Below are 25,941 nucleotides of genomic sequence, written 5' to 3' on the forward strand. Positions count from 1 at the left end.
GCAAGCTGTACAGTCTGCATATGGTGTCATATTAGAGCAGAACAAAAACCTGTTACAAAGTACAGCTGAAATTTTATGATGAACGTGGAGATAGTGCCTTTCTGCTTGTAAGTGCTAGTGGAAAATGTCACAACCTCACAAGAAAGTATTTGTCCTGATTTGATACTCAGGTCTTGGTTGTGATGAGGATTTCAAGTAGCTGGAATTGTGTATATAAAGAAAATACAGATACAATCCTTGTGTGGAAAGACCTCACTCTAACTGGGGAGAACTGGTTCTGATACTTGTATGGCACTAAGTGCCCAGCAGCAATGATGTTCACTTCCTTGAGGATCCCCTTGCAGTATCTGTTTTGCTGCTGTAAGGATTCCCCTGCAGTATCCATTGTCTGAAGTAGTTTTTGCCAGATATGAAGGCAGATCTGCAGTAAAGGAAAATACACTGGGTAGTTGTTGGCCTGATTTCTCATGCTGTGTCTCCTGTCACCTTTTAGGCAAGTAGTCAGGTAACAGGGTTGTGTCTGGGGGTGTTCCTGTTTGTAAAGTAGGCACTCATTTTCTGTGTTTCTGTAAGGTGGAGTCTGGAGTCATCTCTAATTCTTATATTGTTTGGGAGAAGAAATGATTTCCTTACTCCCAGAAAACTGTAAGTAGTTTGCATTACTTGTTTAATGCTTTCAGCATTTTAAGGAGGGGAAGAAAAAAACAAGTCACCTATATGTCCTTAGTCTGTTCTTGGATAAGGAGGGGAGAAGGCTTGGCTTTTATAGCCAAAGGAGACAGGCAGAGAAAGCTGTGAGAGGCATGGCAGGTTCCTGATTTGAACTGGAGTGGTCAGTGCCTCCTTGCCCTGCCCTGGGCTCAGCAGACATGTGTGGGTCACTTCCTCCCTGAGCTGAGGGGGGTGGGACCATCATCTGTGGTGTGCTTACCTGGAGGGCAACATCAGAGAAGATTCAGAGGTGGGCTGGGGTCTGTGACTGCCCCAAGGAGTGCAGCTGTGTGTTGGTGGAACTGAGAAGCAGAAGTACAGACCGAGCTGGGTCAGGTTTTGGGGGTTATTTTCCATCAGGGCCTTGTGCTGTCAGGGAATGTGCTGCCATTTGCTGAGCCAAATAGGGAAGAGCAGCCGAGTTCACAACCTACCTATATCCAGTTCAATGGCAAACAAACACCTTCACCTCCAAAAATTATAGTATGAAACAGGTTTCTTTTCAAAGCTTATTAAATTGTGAAATGGAAAAGTTCCTCTAGTCTTATTTCCTGAATTGTGAGGATTGGCCCCCTTTCAAAAAGCCAGATGGTTGGGATTGAGGCTGTTTCTCTCTTAGAAAGGGAGGTCTCTTCAGGTGTGAGTCTGAACGCTTTTGGAGGGCAGACCCTCTAACAGCTTGCTTTTTTTCTAATGTTTAATCTGAAAGCACTATTACATAAGTTAGGTAGAAAATTAAGGCTTTTTCAGAGGCAGGATAGACAGTATCTGTTCAGTCTTTCCTTGCCTATTTTTTGCTAAAATTTTATTGTCAATCATTCAATTCTTGCTACCCATTTAACAATTCTTTGTTGTTAGCATGTAATGAAAATATTTTTTGCCATAAAACAGGTAAATATTTTGCATTCACATAGAATAGACCATAGAAGCCTACTCATCACTTCATTTTCTTGTGGTAGTATGTATGAGCCAGATTTAATCAATATTCTGCTTTGAATGACAAGTGAATTGGTAGGGATTTCTGTTCACATTAAAAGACACATATGCAATAATATGCTTTAATTATTAAGTGTTAAGGTGCTTCATACGTAAGGAAGTTTGTTCAGCAAGAAAAAGAAATTAATGAGAACCAAAGCTTTTAAGAATCTTGTTTAAGCTTAGAAAGCTATTGACAGATAGCTATCTATATACACACATGTAAATCTATCTCAGTAGATAATTGCACTAAGGATGAACAAAGTAGTGCAGAGTAGAATGTCTTCTAGTCTCTCCAAATCATATTCCATCCAATTTGTATTTGAAATAATTAATTTGACCCAGCTGAACTGTATTTCTCAGTCAGTATCAGAAAAAGTTTATAGTCTAAAATCAGCTTTAGGTTGCAGACCACTGATATAAGTAAAATACATAAGCTTTTTTTGTATGATACACTTGATAATCTGTTGTTGCTGTGCAAAACCTCTATGTTCATGCTGTGCAGATTGAAAGGTTTGTCATCTTGGAACCAGCTCTACCAGCCCTAGTGGCTTTTGTCTGATGATACTAGAACTAGGTTTGTGCTGTTTGTGTGAGGGTGTCCTATAATACAATTGTTACTTGTTAAAGCATTGCTGAAGGAACACACTGCTTATTACCGCTGGGGAGTTACGGTTGGGGACAGATTCATTGCAGCTTTCTAAAAAAAACAAATGTGCTGTTCAAAGTTTTTCTCTTTAAATCCTTTGAAAACATCCACAAAGCCATTTATATTGCGTAGGTCACAACTGCTTTGGGTTGGATTTACAGGTTAGCATTAAATAAATGCTTTTTTACTGCTTGATCAGCTGCTGTATAACCCACTCCTTTACAAGGACAGACTTCAGAATCATATCCAAGATGATTTCTCCTTTTCATTGCTGCCTTAGATACCATTACACTTAACCATGAATTTAAAGAATTTAATAGGTGTGTACAGTCAGATTCTGCCAAGGCCCCTAAACAGTCAGTGTTTTGTGACTTGCATGTTTTTCAACATTATGATGGAAACACATTAAAAAGGGACTGGGTGTAAAATGCTTGACATCACAGCCTCAGGCTTTGTCTTCTACAGTATGTTCAGCAGTTTAGGTATTTCAGGAAACTTGTTGAGTGCTGGAGATTAATTTGGCTGAAACAGTTGACTCCCACAGAGATGCATGCAGGAATCCAGTAGAGAGGAAGTGGTTTTGTCTGGGTCAAAAAGACTAAGGCTTAGGGTCTAATAGACAAGATACATCTTTTATTATACAATAAAGAATATTATGTGCTGTCAATTAAGGCATTGTAAGTGCAAAAAGATTACTGAATCATCAAGAAGGCATATTTGATTAGGCAACCTTTAAAATTATTCTTTTACAGGGATAGTTAGTATCTACTTAAAGCATGTTTCATGTCCTTCAGTTTGTTTCAAAAAAAAAAACAAACCAAAAAACCAGATAATCCTCTTCTATTGCCCAACAATTGCCAGCAGCAACTGCCGGTAATCACCGCTTGTATCACTTGCTATCATTGTAGCCAGTGTCTTCTGATACATCTGTGTGAACATCTGTTTAATTTGCACAAGGTCAATCTATGCAAAGACAAAAAAAAAGTAGAAAACTCAACCACAGTGTATGATTTAAACCCTAGACAGTCACCCCACACCTCCTCTCTTGTGAACTAGAGAACACATGCCAAGGGTGAGATGTGCAGTGATTAACCCTGTGCAGTGGACAAGCCAGCTGGTCCCTCCAAGGATAGAGGGGCAGCTCCCAAAGCAGAGTGCAGCAGCAGTTGTTCCATGCTTTGTTAAGATTGTGCTGTCCTAACTCTGAACAGGTGAACTTCTCACCTGGAGGTGCTCACTTGCTACAAAGATGGGCAACAACAGTTAAAAAGGAAAACAAGCAGTTACTGCAATCTAGGCAGAGTTAATTAAATTATTATTTAATTAAGCCAGTGATAACTATTATTTAAAGTCAGTAAAAACTGGCTTCAAAACTAACTAACACGTGCATCTAAATGTGAGCCCCATAAAAGCTTCATGCAGTACATGATTTTACACCTGTGAAAGGAGGACTAAGTGACAAGCTGGTTTGGGTAGATGTTTTTTTTCTGCACATGACTGGTACACAGGACAGAATTTCTTACCTCACTGCGAGTGACTACAATTCTGATGAGGGTAGAATCATCTGTGCCAGCTCCTTTCATAGAATAATAAAGTCTTTCTGCAAAAAAGGCTGGGCGATTTAAAGCACATTGCACTGCAATAAAGTATATTGTTAGGATTAGTTCCAGTAATGTAGCCTATATAGTGATACTTGGCAGGATCAGCTTGTCAGGATTTTTGCTGTAGACAGCTAGAGGTCATTCTTAGTGAAGATCCAGTTACTGTGAATAATGGGACTTGTTTATAGAGCTAAACTTATTTTCAAGTTGATCAATTGAGTTATCCTTTCACACAAAAACTTAAAGTTAGTAGCAGTTAACTCCTCTAGAAGTGCTTTTCAGAACTCTCTGAAATCTTAATTCTCAAACAGGTAATTCAAAAACAGTTCTTCCCCTGGAATAGCTGGTATTGGGACACAAGGTATTTTATTCATGTTCCACTGCTAGAATCTCACTAGGAAAAGTACAAATGTAGAAGGTTCTCTAGTAGTTCTGCAACTCTTGTAGTTACAGAATAGATCTTGTTTCAGGTAGATTGTTCATACTCAGAGACAAGCCACTATTCTTCTACCTGATTCTCAGTCCTGAATTTTTCCTATTAAACTCTTGAGTAGAATAAATTCTAGAAGTTTTTGCTTATCGATTACGGCTACAGAATTGCTGTCATTTGGGTAAGCACTTATATGACTGGTGTCTCCAGATTTCTTACTAAATATTACTGATTTTCACCATCAGTTAATTGTGCTGAATTGTGTTGAACTGCTGTATTGTAACAAATCAGTAGGAAAAAATGAATTGAAAACGTCTTCCATTTTGTGAAGCTTGTCCTTAGCCACAGCTGAGCTTTTTTTGGGTAGATGGTGGTAGGGAAGGGATGGAAAAGGAACTGTGCCTTCAGTAGGTTCATGTTGGCTCTGAGGTTATCAGTGTGGGTGGCTCAGATGTCTTTGCTAAGGAGCTGCACACCCAGTCACGGCTCTGTGACACTGGTACCCCCTTTTGCAGAACTCTGAATTACACAGCTACAAGCACTAACCAGTGACCCTTGATTCTGAGCACTTGCCTGCCTTCCCAGACAAGTGACAAGTAGCTTCCATGTGGCCTTTCTTATTTGAAACTGACTTCATTATGGTTGTTTATTTTCTTTACTTAACTGCAAGATGAATCATTTAAATAGTTGAAGCTTTTCCTGTTCTAGCAGAGTCTCTGATTATGTGATCATTTGCCATATGGCCAGTGCTGAACTGGATTTTTCTTTGGTTACATTTAAGTTTAATTCCTAAAGGATAATGGGGGAGGGAAGAACACATAACTTACCAATAGTCTTCAAACCACGTTCCACATTTCCAGAAAATTCTCTATCAATGCTGCTTAATAAGTCACGATTAGCAATCTGCAAATAAATGAGATTAATATGTGGATGATGAAATACAGTAGCAACTGGAACCTTAATTTAAAATGCATTGACCAAGCTTATTTGAAATCAGTGAAGACCTCCTACCCTGGAGTATGCCTCAACTGTTGCTTTCAGCTGGGGAAAGCTTCTGCTTGCCAGAACCATATTAAAGCAAGATTCATCAGTCCCAAGTCTTCCTTCACCCGCTTGGTACAGACGCTGAGCATCTTCTTGAGCTTTTTGATAATCCACAGTTTGATTCTCATCACGATTACCCTTAATGCAAAGACAACAGATCTCAAATGAAATTTCACAGAGAAAGCTGTGCTTTAACTTGCTTGCAGTGTACATAGACTGAAGCATGTATCTTGAAGCATATATTTCAAAGCTTGAAACAGAAAGAGAAGTAGTTTGAAATACATTACATTGCTTTACAAGTTCTCTTTGGTTTAATATTCTTTACAGGATGTAAATACAAAAGTGGCTCAGAACTCTATCTCTAGGACATGCTTTAAACTGCAGATACACTGACTCAGATAACTTCACCTCTACAAGCCATCTCATACTTCTAATTAAGTACTGTACTTAATTCTGTATTTTACTTAATAATGCAAGTTTTCTCTTGATTTGTTTGTTTCTAGGCTTCAAGTTGCAAAGACTCTTCCCAACCAACTAATTATTTTACTGAATATGCACACCTGAAATATCTCAGGTTTCCCTCCTATTTTATTTAGAAGTTGCTTATTTCAAGTAAAAATACCTTTAGAAAACACTTACTACATTTGTGTCAGTAGGGCTTATATGACAGTCTATGTGCTTTGGTGGTTGTTTTAGCATTTTGCTGCCCAGTGCATGGATGGATACTGCTAAACATACTGGCTGAGTAGGCTGAATACGTTCTCTCCAATACTGTTGTATCTATAGAGATTAATATACTATTTAAACGATGTGGTTGTCAGTTATTGTAAACTACTGGATTTATCAAAATAAAAATTAGCAGCATGAGCTTCCCCAGGTTTGCTTTCTTGTGGATTTTGACTTCAACCAAATAGATAGAGAAATGTCATAGAAATTTTAACAGAAATAGGCAAATTGATCAGAGAAATGTGGGAAGTTGCATTAGTTACAAATTTCTTCCTAAATATGAGTAATTGCAAGTTACTATTCTTCAATACAAAATGAGCCCTAGTAAATGATATGGGATAAGAAAGCTCCAGTGGCCACTGAGTTCAACAGCAGCACCTCCCTAACGCTGGTGATGTAAAGGGAAGGCAGGTTATGGAGTAACTTGGTGGGGGAGGTTTTGCCCTGTGGCATGTCTTATCTTGTTTGTAGGGATTCTCACAGGCATTCTGCATACCACAGAGGTTACCCAATCTGCTTCACCCAGATTACTTTGTTAACATATGGAAAAAATAAAAACTATGTTGCTCTAACAGCTGTGTAGAGCACTGTTTTAGGGAACCACTTGGTTGCATCTGCACAATATTTTCTCTTAAGTTCTGATACTAATTGAGGGTGCTAAATTAAGTCAAAGAATTCATAATGGATAAGAAGTATCTCATGAGGAGGGACTGAAGTGTCATACCATAAGGAAAAAATTAATTACCATGGTCTTATTTCTTAAAAACTGCCTCTTACTAAGCACACACAGGCTATTTGTGGAGCCATTATGACTAAACACATCAGATGTTATCTTATTAAAAAAAAAAAAAAAAGGAAATTAAAGCTCACTTGGCACATAGATATAAGTAATCGTTCAAAGTGTCCTGAAGTGTCTGATCTGATGTCTTGTTCAAGGTCCCTTCCAAATTCTGATTTATAGCAGTTCACTATTTCACGAATCTCCTGGTTTGTCCTTGTGCAAAGGATCTCAATCAACACACTCTCCTGAGTGCCTGCTCCCTGTAGGCAAAGAAAACAAAGGCATAACTACAGAGCACGATCTATGCAGTTTCCTTCAACTGTGAAATAAAGCAGTCATCTGGTACTTCAAAATTTAATACTATCCAGACTGTAAGAACAGTATCCCCGCAGTGTGAAAGCACTAAGTCAACTGTATACTTAAAATGGAATGAACATTCCTCAAACATGCCACTCTGCATCAGTTCAGAGAAAAACCCCAAAACTATACATCCACATCAGTGACACTGGCCGAAGTGAAATGGAAAATGGTTTAGGAAGGAAATTCTTTGGCAGCCTTAATCTGGAAATTTACCAAAGGAAGGTAAAGCCTTATAATAATCATTAAAGTCAAAGGTACACATGTAAATTCTGTTTTGGTCTGTACACAAGTGTATTCCCTATCCAAATATGGCTGCTTCCACAATGTGGAACTTTTAATAGATGCTTCCCTCTCCCCAGAATAAAAGTTAATTGTGATTTCTGTGTACAGAGGGAACTTACTGGCATGAGCATCTCAATTCAGGGAAGGATTAGATAGGAGACGAGATGCATGAGACTTCTAGGTAATCTTATATTATGAATTTTGGAAAATGGTTGAGTGGCTATTCCCCATTAAAGGCAGATTTTCATTTAAGCTCCATGTTCTCTAGAACATGGATTGAGTTACACACTTCTACTTGCTAGCTGCTGCAGCTCAAGCAAGACACTGCAGTAAACTGGATGTACCAGTTTACCTGAGTTAAAAGTTAAAACCAACTAGGTCACCTAATCTCTAAATGGTGTCTTTATATTTCAATAGATACACCCATCATCTGACTTTAAGAAATCATTTTTTCATTGTCTCCTTGCGGGAAAAAAAGGGATAATCCAAAAATACCTTTCGGTAACAAAGGTTTGTTCCTAGTAAGGGAAGGCACATAGTTTAAACAATGGCTATGGTTTTAACACCACCCTGGCCCTTTCTAGGTTCTAGCAAAAAAATATGCCCAAGTGGTAGAGAACAAGGTTCTGTGCTGCAGCACGTCCTCCTCTACTGAATGGACATCTGCCCTGGCTAACTGGCTAATCCTGCAGAAACTGTCTGGAAATGGGGGCTGCAGCAGAAAATCCCAGCAATCCCAGGATTTGTTTGACACTAGTGGATTTTTCAACAATGCTGGGACCAGGTATTCTTAGATGAGCATTTTAAGATAGTTTAAAACTGTTTCCTTCACAGGAATACCATACCTTCATTGCATGATGTAAACTCCAGGCATCATAGTAGGTACTAGGCATGAAGAGGGCTAGAATCAATTCTTCCACATTACCACTTAACTCGGACTTCAGATCTTTAATTAAATCCTGTTCAATTATAAGCACAGAAAGGGCTTTGCAGAGTGTTAGGCATATATAGATCATATACTGAAGAAAGATCAAATTGAACTTACTTCTATAGCTTATTTCTACCTTTCTAACTTTGTGCTGTTTTTCCTGTGAAGCTTTGTTTTATTTCTTATTAAGAACTTCCCTCTGTCCAAATCTCTGACAACTCAGCTCTTTTCCACTATCTCCTCACTAATGCCACAACTACAAAATTTCACTTTAGTTTGCAAAAATGACAGGGAAGAAATTAAATTAACCTGGAATTTTATTTATTTATTTATTTTATTCTTGGGAAAAAGAAGATTTCAGTGCTGGTTTGTATGCATAAAAAACTCAGTAGTTTCAGACACTACTACAAGGGCAGTTTAATCTTGATTATTTTCTGTCAAGCATTAGAGAAGCTTCTTGTGTGGTCAGAGACAGAGACAGCCTCCAGCCTTCCCCCACCCCTCCTTCTGTGAGGTATCCAGACAATCCTATATCAAATACCAGATTTCTCCCAATACATAAGGGATATAACCAAAATAAGTGCATTTTAAAAATGATCAAATCATTCCCCAGGACTAAAATGCAACCAGGCAGTTAATGCAGCAGCTGAATGTTTGGGTTTTTTCCCTAATTCAAAGAACTAGTGAACATACCTTGCCATACATAGTCTTGAAAGCTGTCTTGATTTTTTGCCTTTGATCGTTGGAGCGGTAAGCAACAACATTTATAATGGCCTGCTCATCAGTTCCTTGGAAACAGAAGGGCAATGTCATGTTAGAATGCAATATAGTCCCTCCAAAACTGTGCATTTTATACTGTTTCATTTGGGCATAATTACTTAATAATAAGCTTAAGTCCACCAAATTTTCTGTGTAACTTCATCTACTAAATAGCCCCAGCCATTTTGAAAAGCTTGTTGGGGGGAAGTATAATTAAATAAACACTGAAGAAAACAACAAAATGGCATTAAAAAGTTACATCAATAGGAACTAAAGCTTCTATTTCTTACTTACCAAAACCCTTCATAGCTTTGCGTAGGATTTCTGCATCCCTTCCAGCATCGAAGTTTGGCGCAGCTTGAATTGTACCCTGGGTACACTGAACCACTGCAGCAGGCTGAAAATAAGAGCCACGTGTAACTAGATATCTACACAATAAAGATCAAATTAAAATCACAACTCTGCAATCAGTACTTCAGAAGGAGTTCTCCGTTAGTTCTCCATTTTTTCCTCTAACACAGAATCAGGGCAACATTACTTTGAGGGCAGAAGGAAACTCCTGATGCAGAACAAAATTGAAACCTTTGGAAATCAGCTTAAAAAAGATTAAAACTACAGAAGCCACATAAGATTAATTATAGAAAAGAAAACAGCACATACCATACCAGGCATTGGAGATGGTACATGTCCACCAGGAAATCCTAGTGAAAATAAGGAACAGGTAGGAGAAATTAATTAGGTCTCCTCTTATTATGGAAATGCCATCTAATCTGAATATGAAGTCAGACCAACCGCTGCAGACAACCTCTTTCCTAATGATACCTACCATAATCAGTAACTGAATTTCTTCCCTCAGGGATAATGGGAAGAACCAATCACAGATGCATTTTGGTACATAAACTAGCAAGGCAATTCTAAAAATACTAAACTTAGTGGTGCTGTGGGAACTGGAAGCATCTCTCCTTATGAAATTCTGCTATTTTTGACAGAAGCCAAGATAGCCCAAAGAAATGAAGACTGTGTGTTCCATTCTCTCTTTAAAAGCTATTATATACATTTTAAAATGCCTAGCATGTAAACAATAAATATTCAGAATTCATTGCTGCAAAAAGGATTGAAGAAATCTCATTTTGTGATCAAAAGCACTGGTAATACAGAAGCTATAACTATTTTTTGTACTGGAATTTTATTTTTATTCATAATATGTATGCACATCCCTTATCATTTTAATAGCAACTTAGTACCAGAGTTAACAGAGCAATCATAAAACAAATAGGTTTTGCTGCTTAGAATTTCTTTAAAGCACAACTGATACATTCCAAGACATTATCTCTAAAGTAACAGAAAATCATCTCTAAAGTAACAGAAAATCATCGCTATAGTCTCTGGATATGGTTTTCTAAAAGAAAATCATCTCTATATCAATTGACCACTCAAAGCAATACAAACACTGCACTGCTTTTAAGCAAATGTGTGCATTCTCCTTCCCTTTCTCCAGTGGGTCAGGAATCACTGTGAACACACTGATCTGAAAAATGCATTTGAGATTAACAGAACAGCTAGATACTCACTGAATGTGGATCACAGTTCTCATCAGATACTTGCAGTTTGAAAAAGGGTAAGCACCTAAACCACTACATCATGACTCCTATTCAGGGACAGCCATCCCCTTTGGATTTAGCACCTACAGAGATGGTTCTCATCAGCCCTTCAGCAGCCTGGTCAAGAAAGGTGGCAGGAGGTGCACAGCATACAAGTCTCAACAGCTACAAGTAATAAAGGTAAGGGCTTAATTTCTTACTGCCTATCCTGGAGTCTCTTGGTTTAATCATAGATGCTTGAAGTTTCTTATATATGACATACCTGGAATTTGTGCTGGTCCACCTCCAGCATAGCTTTGGGCAGGAGGCTGCTGTGGATAGCCACCAAAGCCAGGCCCAGTGGGAGGTACAGCAAAGCCAGGGCCTGGAGGGGCCAGGGAAAAAAAAAACCAAAACAGACTTCAGCACACTTAGTATTTTGTACTTGACTTCTTGACACAACAGGAGCCAGTTTATTAAACAAAACTATGTAAGAGACCAGTTTTTCCATGTGTGTGCAGTGACCCAGAACCACCAAGGCTCTGCCATCAGCAATGCAGGTATTTACTGCTGGATGGCAGCCTGGCTGGCTGCCTGAAGCTATCACTGAACAAAGCTGCTTTTCTTTACTGCTTCTAAAGAGCACAGGGAATGGTTACACTGGAAATCACTCCTGACTGGTTCTCTAACAACGGATCTTACCTCCAGGATAAGGTGGCATTCCTCCAGCCTGGGGAGCTCCAGGGAAGCCCCCTGAAGCAGGGTAGCCTCCTGGGGCAGGATACCCTGCTGCCCCTGGAAACCCAGCATTCGGTGGTGCTGCAGGATAGGTCCCTCCTCCTGCTGGAGGGAATCCTCCAGGAACAGCAGGATAGGCATACTGACCAGCTGGTGGATAGACAGACTCCTGTCCTGTTGGCTGGAACACAAAAATGGGATGTCTGTATGCCTGTTAACGGCACATTAGAGTAAAAACTCCCAAGCTGCCAAAATGTCCATGTGTATAATAACAACATGAATTATACAATTAGCTGTAGGGCTTGAAGCAGCAGAATCATTGAAGCCTGGATGGGGTCCTCCTGGTTGGGTGTTCTGATGCATCTCCTGTCTTGACACGGAATCAGAAAGTGCTGCAGGGTGGAAGTCACCTCTGGATGGCCTGTGATCCCATCCACCCTCAGAGCAGGGCCAGCTTTGGAGTTGGGTGAGCTCTTGCAAGGCCTGATAGTCAAGTTTTCAGTATATACAAGGAATGACAAATTCACAGCCTCTCTGGGCCCCTGTTCCAGGGTTTGACCACTCTCCTAGAGAAAAATGTTTTCCTCAAACCATTGCAATTGCAACCTGTATTTGCTAGCTGCCCTTTCACTGACAAGAGCTGGCTCCAATGTCTCTATTGCTCCTTCTCACCCAGCAGAAAACTGAACAGATCTGTGCTTAGCCTGCTCTTCTCCAGGCAAGCAGCTTTCCCTACACATGCTCCTCTTTGTCTATGTCTTTGTTGTACTGAGAGGCCACAACCAGACACAGGATTGCAGAGGTGCTATTGCTAAAGCCTGGTGTGTCATTAGCCTTCCTCCCTGAGGACTCGCAGTGCTGAGCCACATTCGACTTGGCAGCCACTGGGACTCCTGGTCCTTTACTGGAAAGCTGCTCTTTCTATCCCACAGAGGGATAGAAAGAGCAGGTGAGCTCAGTTCAGCTTGCTCTCTATGAAGAATTAGGAGCTCACCCCCTGTTAAAAGACATTTAAGAGTATAGTAGCTTTGAAACTTCTGCCTCTCTTGCACAAACATTTTTAAATGTTACAGGGTAAGAAGTTTGGAATCCAGGTTATAAAGCATGGATATTCAATGACTAATTGTGGATCACTGAATCAGACTGAGCACATATTATGGGTTTTAAATAAAAAGAACAAGTCCAACTGCTAAATATTTGTTTTGCTACATGTATGATTTACCAGCCATACCACAAAGGTTGCTATTAGCATTAAGATACATTAGAAATATTGAATGATCTGGATCTCTAAGGGAAAGCCCTGTAAGGTGAAAATCATTATACATGACCTTAGAAATCAGGATTCAAAATCAGCTTCATAATGAAGCATAATGGATGGACCCATTATTCACTTGCTGGGAATCATCTTTAAGGACTAGCTTTGGAAATACAAGTCACACATTACGTATAGTACACATTCATTCTTGACTCCAGAAAACAGGAATAAAGTGCAGAGCAGAAAAGCCTAGCTCAAATGTTCTTGGGTTTGACTGCCCCAAGATTTCTACCCCCAAATTACTGTGCCCAGGCTATATAATATTCTTTTCCCCAGAGGTACAGTCTAACATTTCTCTGCCTGACTCAACAAAAAGATTTTACTGGAATTTAGATTCAATAATCCAAAATTAGGATGCTAAAACCCTGCTCAGATTACTACCAGTGCTGCAGAAAAAAACAATTTCACATGTGCTTTTTAAATTGGCTATCACATTGGCCATCATCAATGAGACTAGGAATGAGACTTCAAGTCTAAAAGGTCTTTTAAATTAATTCATTGAAGCTGGCTATTTTTTAGATCCTAGCTAAGAAAAAAATATATTTTCAGATGTAGTTGAAAATAAACTACTGCTAAAATCATGAGGGTTCAGCAGAACCTTAAGGGAAGAAAAGAAATTCTAGAGTTAATCATCTTGTTTCTAACATGTTTGTCTTTCATTTGACTGACTTTAATCTTTCAGATGAAGTAAGGGTAGGTTGTAAAGCAAAATCATGAGAGAATTTATTGCATGTACTTATATGTGTATATTTATATTTTGCACGTATTTGTATCTTTTCAGTATCTTAAAGGCTTTCGGGCTGAGATCCGTGCCTAAGTCTGGTTCTGTACTGCATAGAACACCAGTAAAACTCCCACAATTACAGCATGACAAGTGCCATGAAAGTGCTGTGAGTGCCATGATCAGTGCCGTAAAAACACAGAGATCAATCTAGCTTTGAAAAATATTGCAGGCATATCAAAAAGACTGCAGTATCAGCCATACCTGATACATTTCAGCCTTCCATTAAGTTTCATTCAAATTTTTAGTCCATTCAATTGTGACATGAAGGTAGAACAGTCCTGTGGATAGGGTAGTCAAGATACAGTGTCCTCTATCCTCAGAAAAATAATTACTTGGTGTTATATGAAAGCTGGGCTACTTGAGTGAAGTGTCCCAAGTTCTTCCTGATGGCTGTGACCACTAAAGCTTTTTTAACATCTCTGTAAATCCTGGGATATGGCTATGTGAGTATTTTGTACAGATTGGTTCAGAGATTACTTCTAACCCTACATGTAAAGGGCCGTCTGTTTACAGAAGAAACTTAAAAAAAAATGAGAGAATTGTTGAGATGAGACAGCTGTATTTAAAAAACCAGACTCACAAGATAAAATAAAACAAAACCAAAGACCTTTCTGGAACAATGGGCATCACTAAAAAAACTAAATTTCTTTTTTGGAATTCTTGTGTGACAGCTGTAGTCATCCCCAGAGATATACAGAGGAAAACAAAGACCATAATCACTAGAGAACAGGGTACCTGAACTGACTACTACTATTTACTACTAGCTACTACTTACAGATACATGGAGCAGAGTCAGAAGGGATATTCACACAATAGAAATGCAACACATTCAAGAGCCATACTTACAGGATAACCTGGGAAAGCAGGGTAGCCATCAGAAGGGGGATAACCTGGGTATGACATTCTGGGGAAGAAAAAAGGTATTTTCACTGTGAAGCACTATCTCTGAGTTTGTAGTAGGTATTTGCTTACTAATTATCTATTACTTGAATAATCTGCAATTTATCCACAGAACTTTTCCTCTTTTTATCTCCTACATCTGACCATAGCAATCAGAATTCAGAAGGGAAGCATCTTCAACTTATAGTAATTATAGTCAATTAACTATCACCCTTATTTAAAGTCAGACAGACATTTAAGCATAGTAAGAGGCTCAAACTTCCAGAAAGCTTTGAAATACAAAATATACTCTGAGGTGCCAGCAGGAGGGAGTTTGGATCCTTTGGCAGGACAGAAACCATGCAGGTTTCTGGACTGCAACCAAGCACTTGTATGTGTCATCCTGCACTGCTCTGCTCACAGGGGTAGTTCCTGGGAGAAGAGCAGTACCCGAGCTATCCCATGTAAAATGGCAATTTGAGAAGAACAGGTCCCTGTTCTTGAACATCCCTCGGCATAACTTCATTTGTGGAGGAAATTCCTATTTCCTGACAGTGACTGTTTCTTTTAGTCACATTTTTAACAGAGGGTCTTGGGGAGTGGGGATAGAGATCATCCCATCCTGCATGTTGCAGGGAGATTCGACACCATTAGCCAGGTTATGAAACTTTTAATGACAGGGGGAAGAAAAATGGAATTTAAATTTGGCACAAGCATCCTCAAGTTGAACAGTGGCTCGACATAACTAATTTTAGAGCCAAAACAACAACAGATTTTTTTTTTTTTTTTTTCCGTCAGACTCTCGTTTCCCCCCGCTGTCCTGGATGGGCGCGGGGCGGGTTAAGGCGGAGGCCGAATGTGAGTCAGCTGCGGCACCGGCCCGCGGTAAAACATCAGCGGCGCGCCGCGCTCCGTGCCTTGGGCGGCAGCTCAGCCGCTGAACACGGAGAAGCTTCCCCGGTGCTCCGCCGCAGCCGCCAGGACTCCCCGGCCCGGCCCGGCCCCGCCGGCAGCACGGCGCCCGCTCCCGCCGCCTTTAAGGGTCCCGCCTGGCGCGGCCCCGCTCCGCTCCGGGCAGTCACGCATCGCCCCAGGCTCCTCCCGCTCCCTCAGCCGCGGCCCGGCGAATCCTCCGGCGAGCTGCGGGCGGAGGCAAGTATCCCGGTGTCTGCTTCTCCCGAGGCCACAGGACCGCGTCCCCGCTCCACAGCGCCAGGGCAGCCCCCGCCGGGAGTGCGGCTCCCTGGGACAGCCGGCACCTCCCTCGGCCGGACACCTGCCGAGCCCCGAGCCCCGAGCCCCGAGCGGCCGCGGCTCCGGGAGCGCCGCCCGGGGCTGGGGCTGGGGCCGAGCCCCCGAGCGACGTGCGAGCAGAGCCGGGGCTGCGGCCGAGCCCTCGGGCAGTGAGAGAGCAGAGCCGGGGCTGCGGCCGAGCCCTCGGGCGGTGCGAGCGGGGCCGGGCCGGGCGCTGGGGCGAGGGGCACGCGAGCGGCGGGCGGCCGTTCCTCCCTCCCCCCAGTCACCTCACCTGAGGGAACCTGCGGAGCCTCCGGCCTCTCTCCGCAGCCACACCGCAAAATGGAGCCCGTGCGGCCGGCGATGCCTGCCCCGCCCCCGGCACCGAGCCCGCCCCGCCCGGCCCGCGGCAGGGGCACCGCACCCGGTGCCGATGGTGAGGGCCCTGTCAAGGCAGAGCCCTTTGCTGCCCGTGCAGGCTCGCCTCGGCTCGCTGAAGGAAAGCTGTGAGGTGCCCGGTTGTCTCTCGGGACGGACGGGAGGTAAGCTCGCAGCACAAGTGCCACAAACGCAGAGCCACTCGCCAGTGGAGTTGTGACAGGGGAAGCGGGCACGCAGGAAGCGCCCGGAGATGCTGTCCCACAGGAGCGCTTTGCCATCCGCTAGGAAAGGGAGAGAAAAGTCCACACTGCAGTTTCCCCGTAGCACCACTGCAATGATTTCAGCCCTGATGCGTGTAGGTTTAAGTCAAGTCTGTAATGCAGTAACACATGCGTCTTTAAATCAAGATCATTGTTTAGTAGCTGCAGGGAGTCCATCAAGTCACCCAGGCCACCGGAACTGCATGCAACAGGCAGAGAATATAAAAGAACTAATTGCATGGAGCTGGAGGAGCTGCTCCTTTTGCTGTAGTTGCTGAAGACCAGGATCTAAGTCCCAAGAGGACATAAAGGTAAGATTGACTGACTACTACATACATTTTTTCTAGAAAGAAATCTTAATTATAGTTATTTGTATGTAATTATGGGGAGTGCCCTTACTGTTTTGTTTCTGTCTTTTGTAATGTTTATTAATATTATACTTTGAATAGACATTACACAGATGTGGTCCTTTCTTTACCTGATGGTTAATTATTCATAAGGCATTCTGACAAACAAGACTTTTATTTATGAAGGACTCACCTATGATATTATGCACCAGTTACTTTAGGTTATTAAAAACATTCCCTTTTTTGTTTATGACAGACATGTTAGCAGTTTGGAGACCATTCCAATGCAAACAGCTTTGGTTCTTTTCTGTAACCTGGTGCAGCACTTCAGCTCTAGGTGAAATAACAAACACTGTTCTCTTTACCCATAAAACAGTGTGAAGTGCAGACAGCAGAAAATAGATGGGTAATAATTTACCATGCTTGCTTGCTTCAAATGAAAAGCACCTAAAGCCACATGAATCTAATACATTACCTATCCAGGCAAATTGGGCTTGTTCTCTCTTGTCTACCCAGAACACATCAGGAGTGGCTTTAAGAATTTAATCCTCACAGCATTCTTCAGCTGACACTCTGAGTGCATGTCTACTTTATTTTACCTGTTAAGCACATTTCTTTCAGGACAGGTAAATATTTTAATCCTTGTTTCCATGGGAACCAAGTACATTTATAAAATATACAATTCTTTTTCATTTAGTGGACTGTTTTGACTTAGGCTACTCAAGAAAAGAAAAAAAATGTTTTAAAATAAATTCCTTTCTTTTTGTGTAAAAGGAAGAAGAGAATATTTTAAACAAAATTACATGTGTTTAAAGAATCTGTTAAATGCATTGAATGTTTATGTATAAACAAGAATGTTTGTAATTACTTCGTTAAAGCATGCAATGGAACCTTTGGGGGTCATCTAATTTCACTCTCTGTATTTAGGGAAATCTCTTAGCTTGCTACTTATACCTAGAACTCACACATTTAGGAAAGCTCCTAAAACCCCGTGCAGAGTTAAGGCAGCTTCTCATGATTAGAAAATTCCAGTTTAGTGGAGAGACAAGCTTTGTTCTTCTCTTTTGTAATATTCTTGCATCTGATCCTAAGACATGGTACTGGACAGAATCCTGGTCTGGAGTGACTTGGCTCAACTATGCAGCTGTGCTGAGTGCTGTCAAAACAGCTGAAACAAAACTTTTTTCCCAGAGGAATTTATTGTTAGTGATGTAGGCAGCTAAAGCATTGCTGCTTCTCTGTGTGTCCTGGTTGGACCATTATTTCCCACTTAAGTAATATAAAGCATGACTTTTTGTGTTCTACTCCAGCCAATCTAATTAAATTAAAAACTAAGATTTTCCCCAAGTTTGTTGTAAGAACTGCTCAGCTTTGAACCATAGGTCAAAGTGTAACAAACCCACAGGCGACTGCAGTGGCCCAAGTCTACATTATGTACTGAAACAGCTTCTCCTCTTAGACTGCCTTGTGACTGCAGTTATTAAAATGCAGTGCCAGTAAGCTGTTAACCCTCCGTGTGCGGGGAGCGGAGCGAGTGCAGCTCCCGCAGGAGGCAGGAGGAGCCTGTGCCTGGTTAGCTGCTCGAGGGAGTCACTGCCCGCTGAGTCACGTCAGTGCTCTACCCACCCTGCTCCGAGCATCAGGGCTTCACACCGCCCTTGGGAGAGCTGCCAACCTGCCCCTGCTTCCGTTGTGAGGAAATTGAAGCTTCACCCTTCCTCAAAGCACACAACAGCAGCTTATTCTGCTTGACTGTTCTAGAAGGTTGTGTGTCTAACGTTTTCACATCAATTTTAATCATTTGGATTGAACCCGTGAATTTCAGGTATAGGTGGCGTACATCCACAGGTTCGCATAATCACACACCGAAACACTACCTCCTCTTAGCAGCAGGTTTAAATTTTCTGCCAATAAATTGAAGTGACTCAACTAAAAACACAAATTTAGTGACCTTCATCCCAGTACATGGAAATAATCACCAAATGAAGTTGCTACCCTGCGGTTGCTATGTCAAAACTCTCTTCAAAAAACACTGTGATCTGAAAAATTTGAACCATTAAAGGGCTGAGTTTAAGAATATTAAGTTTAAAGAAGAGAAAGGAAACCAAAACATTTTTATTGAGACTCTTAAAAAAACAGATTTTAGTTCTAATCTTATTTAATGCTCAAAAATAACATTTTTAATGAGATGAGGATCTTTTCTGGACCTTCAGTTTTCACTTACATTGACCTTGCAATTAGAATTTAGCATTCAGTTGCTGGGGGAACTCTCTAGATTGGAACAACCACTACAGGATCTGTAGATTTGTAATCTGAGTCTTATTCTTGGGTTTAGCTGGGAAATTACCAGTTTTGAAGAACACTCTTTGGATACTTCAAATTCATTCACCAAACTAGATACAGTCCTTAGTAAGGAGGGAAGAGTTTTGTTGTAGAAGAGGGATGGTTTAACTCTGTTAAAGCAGAGTCCCCCCCTCAGCACAGCTGAACTGTAAGCCTTCTAAAAGTAATGCTATTGGCAGAGATTGTGCAAAGTTACAGCTGATATTTGTATTTGCTTTCTTCCAGCTGGAACTTAGTTAACATGAAACATTATCTTGGGGAGAAAATGAGGTTTCTTTTCACATAATTTTGGCAGCAGTACAGCATTATGAAATAGAAAATTCCTGTTTGGCAACACCCAACTTTTAACCTCAAATCTAATGGATTGTCATTTTGCTGTCCTTTTCTTCTTTGGCAAAGATGGAAACTCCAGCAGCCAAGCTTGTTTAGCCACAAATGCTTTTCAAACTCTTTTACCATGAACTCAGTTGCTGGCTTTAATTCTCTAACTCCCTCTTTATGAGGGGCTAATGCTATTGACCTTTACTTCCTTTCCCAAACAATCAGAATTATATGTATAGAAGTGATACCATAAATTGAATTTTTACTGTTTCGTAGCCTGCTGAAGGGATATACACAGCACCACTAATAAACCAGAGACTATTCTACAGTCCTTCATGGTAAAGCATATTATATGCAACACAAATCCCCACACTTTCAGTGTGCTTTAGCAGTTGGAAAAAAAAAACCTGCAAAGAACTGGACTTCACTCCCATCCATGCTTTGTTTCCTGATGCCTCTTACCACCACCACCCCCCCCCCCCCCCCCTTTCAGAAATGGATTCATTACACAATAAATGTGAAAGATTTTTTTCTGGACAGAAGCCATTGTTGCCACTGCAATGGCTGCAACTTTTATTCCAAATACATTCTTACAATAAAGCTGTATTTTGTTATACAAGTAGACAAACCCACAAGACGTAAGATTCTCATATTCCATTTTAAAATACCAGGTTCAACTGAACTGCAGCCGTCCCCATTCATTTCCTAAAACATGTTAGGGATTTTTCAGAGCAGTGGAAATAACAATGTAAACCAAGTCATGTAGGTAATTAAATTACAGTCCAAGGAAATTTCTAACACCACAGAAAAGTGTATCTGCTCATTCTTCAGGTTCCTTTAAGTGTAGGGTGGCAAAAGTTTCTTTATAAACTAAGAAGTTTTTCATTGAGAGCAATCTGTGACTGTGTGAGATTTGCCAAGTAGGTTACCATCAGTAGGTCCTGAAAGGGAGGGGGAAAAACAGTGATCAGAAATATTAACAAATCATAGCTTATTAGAGAGCTGAATTTTTAACATCTGTAAAACATTTTACAATCAGCTACAAGAAATAGTTAGCCCTGAAAGTCCTACCCTGAGGAATGCTTCCCTTGCAGGAAGCTTTTGGTATTCCTGGCATATGAAACACTGCTTGTGAAATTTTAACTCTGAGTTCACCCATGTTAACCAGAGAAGTCAAAGGGTATGAGCAAAATTAAAAATTAGTTCTGGTATTACAGACTGTAGGTGAACAACACATTCAGAAACTTAAGTTTTCTAAAAGTCTGTTAAGAGAAATCAGGTAGCATGCTAAAACCTTGTTCACGTTTGTAAGTGTTATGCAGAGACAGAACTCCAGCTCAGGCAAAAGAATCTGGCAAGTCAGCAGTTATTGCTGAAATTATTTAAGTTTGGTAATTCATACTGTCCAATCAATATGAAAGAAGAATTGGTACTGGTTTTCAGATTACTTGCAAAATTCCTAAGTCCTTAAAAATAAATACTTTTATCTGCAGTTCCTTGCAAGATTATGCTGAGCTTCTTTATCCATCCTCAGTCCTTAAAACACCAAATTACTGGCAATAAAAAAGCTGTATTAGCTATTAGCATGTTGGTTTGAAAAGACAGATCGTAGACAAATTTATGTCTATATGACAAATTTTCAAAATTGCTAGCAAGGCACAGAAAAAATTGATTAAGATCTTACATTGATATTGCTGTTCAACATGGTCTCAAAGTCCTCTGGTGAAATCTTTGGCACCTGGTTAATAAGATCCATCAGGAAGCGCCCGACAGTGTTGTCAGCAGCCACTTTGCCAGACTAAGCATAAGAAACACACACTTCAGCATAAGTGGAATTCAAAGTTTATGGCCCAGAAAGAGAAATAATAAAAGAGAAAACCAAGATGCACAAGTCAACATTGAACTTTTTTCTGGCTGATAGAAAGGTGGCCTTACCAGCACATCCTCAGCGTACTGCAGCACCATGGTCAGGGTGTCCTGGATCCTGGCTGACGCTGACCCCACCTGCTGCAAGTCACTGGACAAGCCAATCACACGATTGGGGCTAAAGCAGGTCTTCATTATAAGATCCACTGAAAGCAAAAGGAGGATCAGTGAAAAAACACTGACTGCCACAGATACCAGTTTAAACCCTTAACTTCTTGAAGATTTTTTTAGGTCAGCAAGACAGTCTGATTACCAGTAAAATTCTCAGAATGGCAGTTTTACCAGGGTAAAAGAAGCATTTGAACATTGTCACAACAATGGTTATAACCAAAACAGGAAGAAAGCATTCACCTCCTATCCGCTCTGTATCATAATAAACATATTTCACTGTTAGGGGTGTGAACATCACGCCCATAGTTTTACCAGGGACTCCCATTGGGGCACTAGAAAAAAAAAAAGAGAACAACACAACATTTTCAGCATGGACATATATTAGGGAGGAAGGAAGAGATTTCCATCTCACACATCTCTGTTAGCACTAAAGCAGGAACACAAGTATGTTCCTCATTCTCGTCAAAATCAGCAATTTTAAGACCCAAGGATAACTGAGGACAGGAAACCAGTTTTGGCATGCTATTAATTGCTCTTGTTCATCCAAGAACACTCCTAACTGGTTTGACGTCAGCATAAATGCATGAAAAACTATCATCTTAATCAAAGTTCCTTCTTGCTCTTCTATCCTGAAATACTTCATGCTTTGAGAAATGACTGAAACAAGAAGCAATATCACAAAATCCAAGTACAAAGCACTCTTGACACTTTTACTATACCTAGTATTCAAAGTACTTGAAGTCCATTTACACTTTAGGTAAGATATCATGGAACAGTTCTTGTTTTAAAGATGTACAGTCAAGAAGCAGTACTTTCTCTACAAAGAAAGGGGGTTTTTCCTTATTGAAGAGAGCTCTGCAGCCAATACTGGGAGGAATTCAGTGAAATGGAAGAGTTTAATTTATCAACATTTAATCTCAGTTGTTAACTGATAAGAATGATGGGGTTAAGGGGAAGAAAGACCCATCAAGAAGATGCTGTTTGAATTGTCTTAACCACACTAATCCTCTGACTTGTGTAAGTGCACCGCTGAGCAATAAAGCCCTATGGCTACAGGCTAGCATTCAGTCAGTGTGATGGAAGTTAGTGACATTACTGCCAGCTGTGAGAACCCTGTGAAATGTCCCAAAGATGTTCTGAAAATTCTTAGTTAAGTCACAATTCCCCACCCCAGTGAGGTTCCAGTTAATGAAGTTTTTCAGCCTACATACAATGGTCAAGACATTCCAATGAGAAGTAAGCCATGATCCCTGGCTCACCACTCTGTGTAACTACTGCTCAATATTGTCCACAAAAGGACACTGCGCCCCACTACACCCTGATGGGGCGTCTCTCAGACTGCTCCCCTCCCCAAAAGGCAGCCTCCCAGAGTACCTGACATAGGCTTTAATGCTCATGCGTGAATTCTGGAGACTTGTGTCCACAGTGAGGTGGATGGGATTGTGTGCTTCCCGGCTGTAATACTCATGGATCAGGACGGAGTGTTCCGTGATGTCATGACCTGTTGCATACCTTCAAAAGAACACAAGTTGAAGAGCCATTTTTCCAACATTCAAGTGCCCAGTGTTTTGTATTGCTGGTATTTAACAGGTTTGTATCCTAAACCATCAATTTGCAAACACTGAGCTATAGCAGCATACTAAACTTAAGTGTTTTAACTGAGGATTTTTTTACTTTATGGCCACCTGTCCCTAAAATTGTTGGAATCACAGGCTGAGTGCACCCATGCCCAAAATATGCACGGGGCCAGTGCTGTAGTACCAGCCGTAAAACATCAGTAAACTGACATCAGACACCCAATATTCAGTTATCTGTCACTGCGTTGTAGACCAGCTTTTTCCATCTATGTAAGTCAAAGCATACCAAATAAACTTGGATGAATTTTGTCATCCACAAATCACACATCCCTCTGCAGGAGGTCTAACTTGTTAATCTAGCTCCTTTAACTACTCTACAATTAGCATCTCACATTCTCAGGCAAGCTCCTGTCACTGGAACTGCACTCTGCTGTGTTATTAGAAGGCGTCACATCCCATACACAGGGTACTTCCAGCAGAGAACCAAATATTCAAACTGGTATCAGTGATTCCTCCTGACACCTTTGGTACATTAAAAGCCTCTTTTGTATTCTCCCTTCTTTCTAACCAGTTAACTTCCATGGTACAGGTTGTATTACAGGAAGTCAGTTCTTCTAACAAAGCTAGGCACACATTTTCTAACACATCACTCCTCTTGGTACTTTGCTAGACATAAGCAAAACCAAATCTTTAAGTCTCCAATGCTGTCTCTCCTTTTCATGGGCTGCAGGAGCTTTACCACTGACTGTAACAAGAGTTGCAAGATATGACTGTCACAGGCATCGGTGCTTCTGCTTTTCCATCTGTGACAAAGTGAATTATGTATTTAAAGTACATTAAGGAATCAACAGATCTACTTGCATGTTCTTGCAGAAGAACAACTTACCAGCCCAAGATGATCTCGCTAGGAGACACTTTCTTGTGCAACTCATACATGTTTTTGGCAAATTCCATATCCACAGCCACCTGCGAAACGGGAGAGTGCCGGGACAGCTGGTTACAGGGTGCTGCGCCCGGAGGGCAACACGGGCACCGGCCGCCCGCAGCGCCAGCGCGGGGGTCGCGCCCCGCCAAGAGAACTCCCGCTCCGCCCCGGCCGCCTCCGTACCTCATCCTCGGACTCGTTGTGCGGCACGGAGAAGCAGTTGGTGACCTCCACCGAGTGCTTGTCCACGGTCCCTGCGGGAGGGAGAGGAAGGAAAGGACAGCGGCTAAGGGGGTCGCTCCCCCCGAGGCTGCGGCGGGCAGGGCAGGGCAGGGCGGCGGCTCTTACCCAGCAGCGTCCCGATGACCCGCGCCGCGCCCTCGTTGCGCCGCTCGAAGCTGTCCACGATGGAGGCGAGCACGACTGGGTGCAGCCGCACCACGCGGCCTCCGGGGAAGGGGCCCGAGAGCGCGGCTGACAGTGGCGCGGCCGGCGGCGGGGCCGGCGCGGCCGGCGGGGCCGGAGCGGCCGCGGGGGGAGCGCTCCCCGCCGGGGCGGGGGGAGCCGCCGTCGGACTCTGCGGCGGGGCGGCCGCGGGAGGAGCCGCACCGGGAGCTGTAGCCGCCATTTTGCAAGAGAGAGAGGCTGGGTCCTCCGTGCCGACAGTAATTGGCTGAGCCGAACGTCTGTCATGTAGTGCTGCTTCCCTATTGGCGAGACGGGAGAGCTAAGGCTATCTGCTAGCCAATCCGGAGCGTGCGACGAGGGGGGACACTCTGATTGGAGGAAGCGCTCACCGTGTGTGACTGAACATTACTCTTGTTCCCACCCTCCCGGGGCCGGAAAGTTTCTCAATTGGGCGCTCTCATTCCCCGCCTCCCCGCTGTCCGCTCTCCTATTGGCCAGCAGCGCCCTCCCCGCCCGCCTTTAGAGTCGTTTATTGGCTGCGGAGATGCCGCTCAGCGCTGCGGAGGGAGGCAGCGGGGTCGCGCCTGGTGCGCGCTCCCCGGCGGGGCTGGGTGAGCGCCCTCGTGCGGGCGGGCTGGGCAGGGCAGGGCCGGTGCCGCGGGGCTCGGGGCGCTGTGAGGGCGCAGGGGCCAGCGCTGCCTCACGGCTCTGCGCTGCCAACGCGGCCCGGTGCTCCAGCAATGCTGTATGCGAGCTCTAAAGCCTTTGCGGTCTTGTGAGACAGGCAAGTGCTGTCAGTCTGTATTGCTCAATAGAAGAATAAGTGGTTGTGAAGTATTGTGTCGAGAAGAAATGCTGGCTGCCCCTAAGGTTTAGTTACAAATTCCCTTCGTGGATGACGCTTGCCTATTACAGTGCCCCGCGTTCGCTGCCGAGCAGCGAAGCTGTGCGGTGGGGCAGGTATCGCTGCCTCATCGGCCCGCAGCTTCGTGAGGGGAGGCGGAGCGGCACGCACCTGTCCGTGCTGGCACTGACGGGAGCCAGGGCAACATGTGTCAGAGGAGATTTAGTTTGCATCTTAGAAAAAGGCTCTTAAACCAGAGGGTGGTTGGAACAGGGTCACCAGGGAAGTGGTCACAGCGCCAGCCTGACAGAGTTCAAAAAGTGTTTGAGCACTGCTCTCAGGCACATGGTGTGACCCTGGGGATGGGCTTGTGCAGCCAGGAGTTGGACCAGTGGGTCCCTTCCACCTGAGGATATTCTGTGAAATAAAACATGTATGCTTTCAATAGCTGACTAATAGAGGACTTTATTATTTCAGAACTTTGCTTTCTTTTTGTTAACCATTTTATCATGACAGATGGCTTTTGGAGTTTTCTCTGCTCCATTAGTTGAGGCCTGAACGTCATCAGTTAATGTGCAGTTTCAACTATGTCATTGAAGAAGGCTCCCGAGTATTAAAGAAGTGCCTCAATAAAAGGCTCACACATTCTGCCTAGGTGGAAGCAGTTTGCTTCTCTTACGTAAGTGGGGAACACCTTTCAAAACTACAAAGGAGTGCTAA

The 25,941-nt window shown here is 42.5% G+C and overlaps 3 protein-coding genes across 4 annotated transcripts in view; 1 reads left to right on the plus strand and 2 right to left on the minus strand.

The window, feature by feature from the left end:
• PPP3CB (protein phosphatase 3 catalytic subunit beta) overlaps window positions 1-6,286 on the plus strand; it is a 47,174-nt gene extending 40,888 nt beyond the window's left edge. Inside the window, exons 14-15 of one of the 2 annotated variants that reach the window (XR_003961203.4) lie at window positions 574-645; window positions 5,914-6,286. The gene's annotated coding sequence lies outside the window, so the exon portion shown is untranslated. Of the gene's footprint in view, window positions 1-573 lie in introns of both variants that reach the window. The other variant, XM_072931558.1, reaches the window with a different exon arrangement.
• ANXA7 (annexin A7) lies at window positions 2,949-16,205 on the minus strand. Its single transcript, XM_004174795.5, has 13 exons — window positions 16,071-16,205; window positions 14,510-14,567; window positions 11,529-11,745; window positions 11,110-11,211; window positions 9,907-9,947; window positions 9,541-9,643; window positions 9,181-9,275; window positions 8,405-8,518; window positions 7,007-7,177; window positions 5,378-5,548; window positions 5,194-5,269; window positions 3,859-3,971; window positions 2,949-3,298 (listed from the first exon to the last, which is right to left on the minus strand). The coding sequence occupies exons 2-13, from the start codon at window positions 14,564-14,566 to the stop codon at window positions 3,176-3,178; spliced, it is 1,383 nt and encodes a 460-aa protein (XP_004174843.2). The 5' UTR covers window position 14,567; window positions 16,071-16,205; the 3' UTR covers window positions 2,949-3,175.
• A 2,640-nt stretch (window positions 16,206-18,845) lies between these two features.
• On the minus strand, window positions 18,846-24,635 carry EIF3F (eukaryotic translation initiation factor 3 subunit F). Its single transcript, XM_030276885.4, has 8 exons — window positions 24,318-24,635; window positions 24,153-24,223; window positions 23,931-24,010; window positions 22,842-22,979; window positions 21,708-21,799; window positions 21,366-21,502; window positions 21,115-21,228; window positions 18,846-20,371 (listed from the first exon to the last, which is right to left on the minus strand). Exons 1-8 carry the CDS (start codon window positions 24,595-24,597, stop codon window positions 20,294-20,296), a joined length of 990 nt encoding a protein of 329 aa, XP_030132745.1. The 5' UTR covers window positions 24,598-24,635; the 3' UTR covers window positions 18,846-20,293.
• Window positions 24,636-25,941: the final 1,306 nt, after the last annotated feature.

This window comes from Taeniopygia guttata, chromosome 6, assembly GCF_048771995.1.
Source record: "Taeniopygia guttata chromosome 6, bTaeGut7.mat, whole genome shotgun sequence".
Taxonomy (NCBI): Eukaryota; Metazoa; Chordata; class Aves; order Passeriformes; family Estrildidae; genus Taeniopygia; species Taeniopygia guttata.

Coding starts and splice junctions, on each gene's coding strand:
- ANXA7 (XM_004174795.5), bottom strand. CDS start 14,566: ATGTCATACCCAGGTTATCCCCCTTCTGATGGCTACCCTGCTTTCCCA. Junction 11,212..11,528: donor AATGCCACCTTATCCTGGAG/GTAAGATCCGTT, acceptor TGGCCCCTCCAG/GCCCTGGCTTTGCTGTACCT. Junction 5,549..7,006: donor TACTTATATCTATGTGCCAA/GTGAGCTTTAAT, acceptor CTTTGCATTAAG/GGTAATCGTGATGAGAATCA.
- EIF3F (XM_030276885.4), bottom strand. CDS start 24,597: ATGGCGGCTACAGCTCCCGGTGCGGCTCCTCCCGCGGCCGCCCCGCCG. Junction 24,011..24,152: donor ACAACGAGTCCGAGGATGAG/GTACGGAGGCGG, acceptor CCCGTTTCGCAG/GTGGCTGTGGATATGGAATT. Junction 20,372..21,114: donor TGTTGAACAGCAATATCAAT/GTAAGATCTTAA, acceptor CCTCCCTTTCAG/GACCTACTGATGGTAACCTA.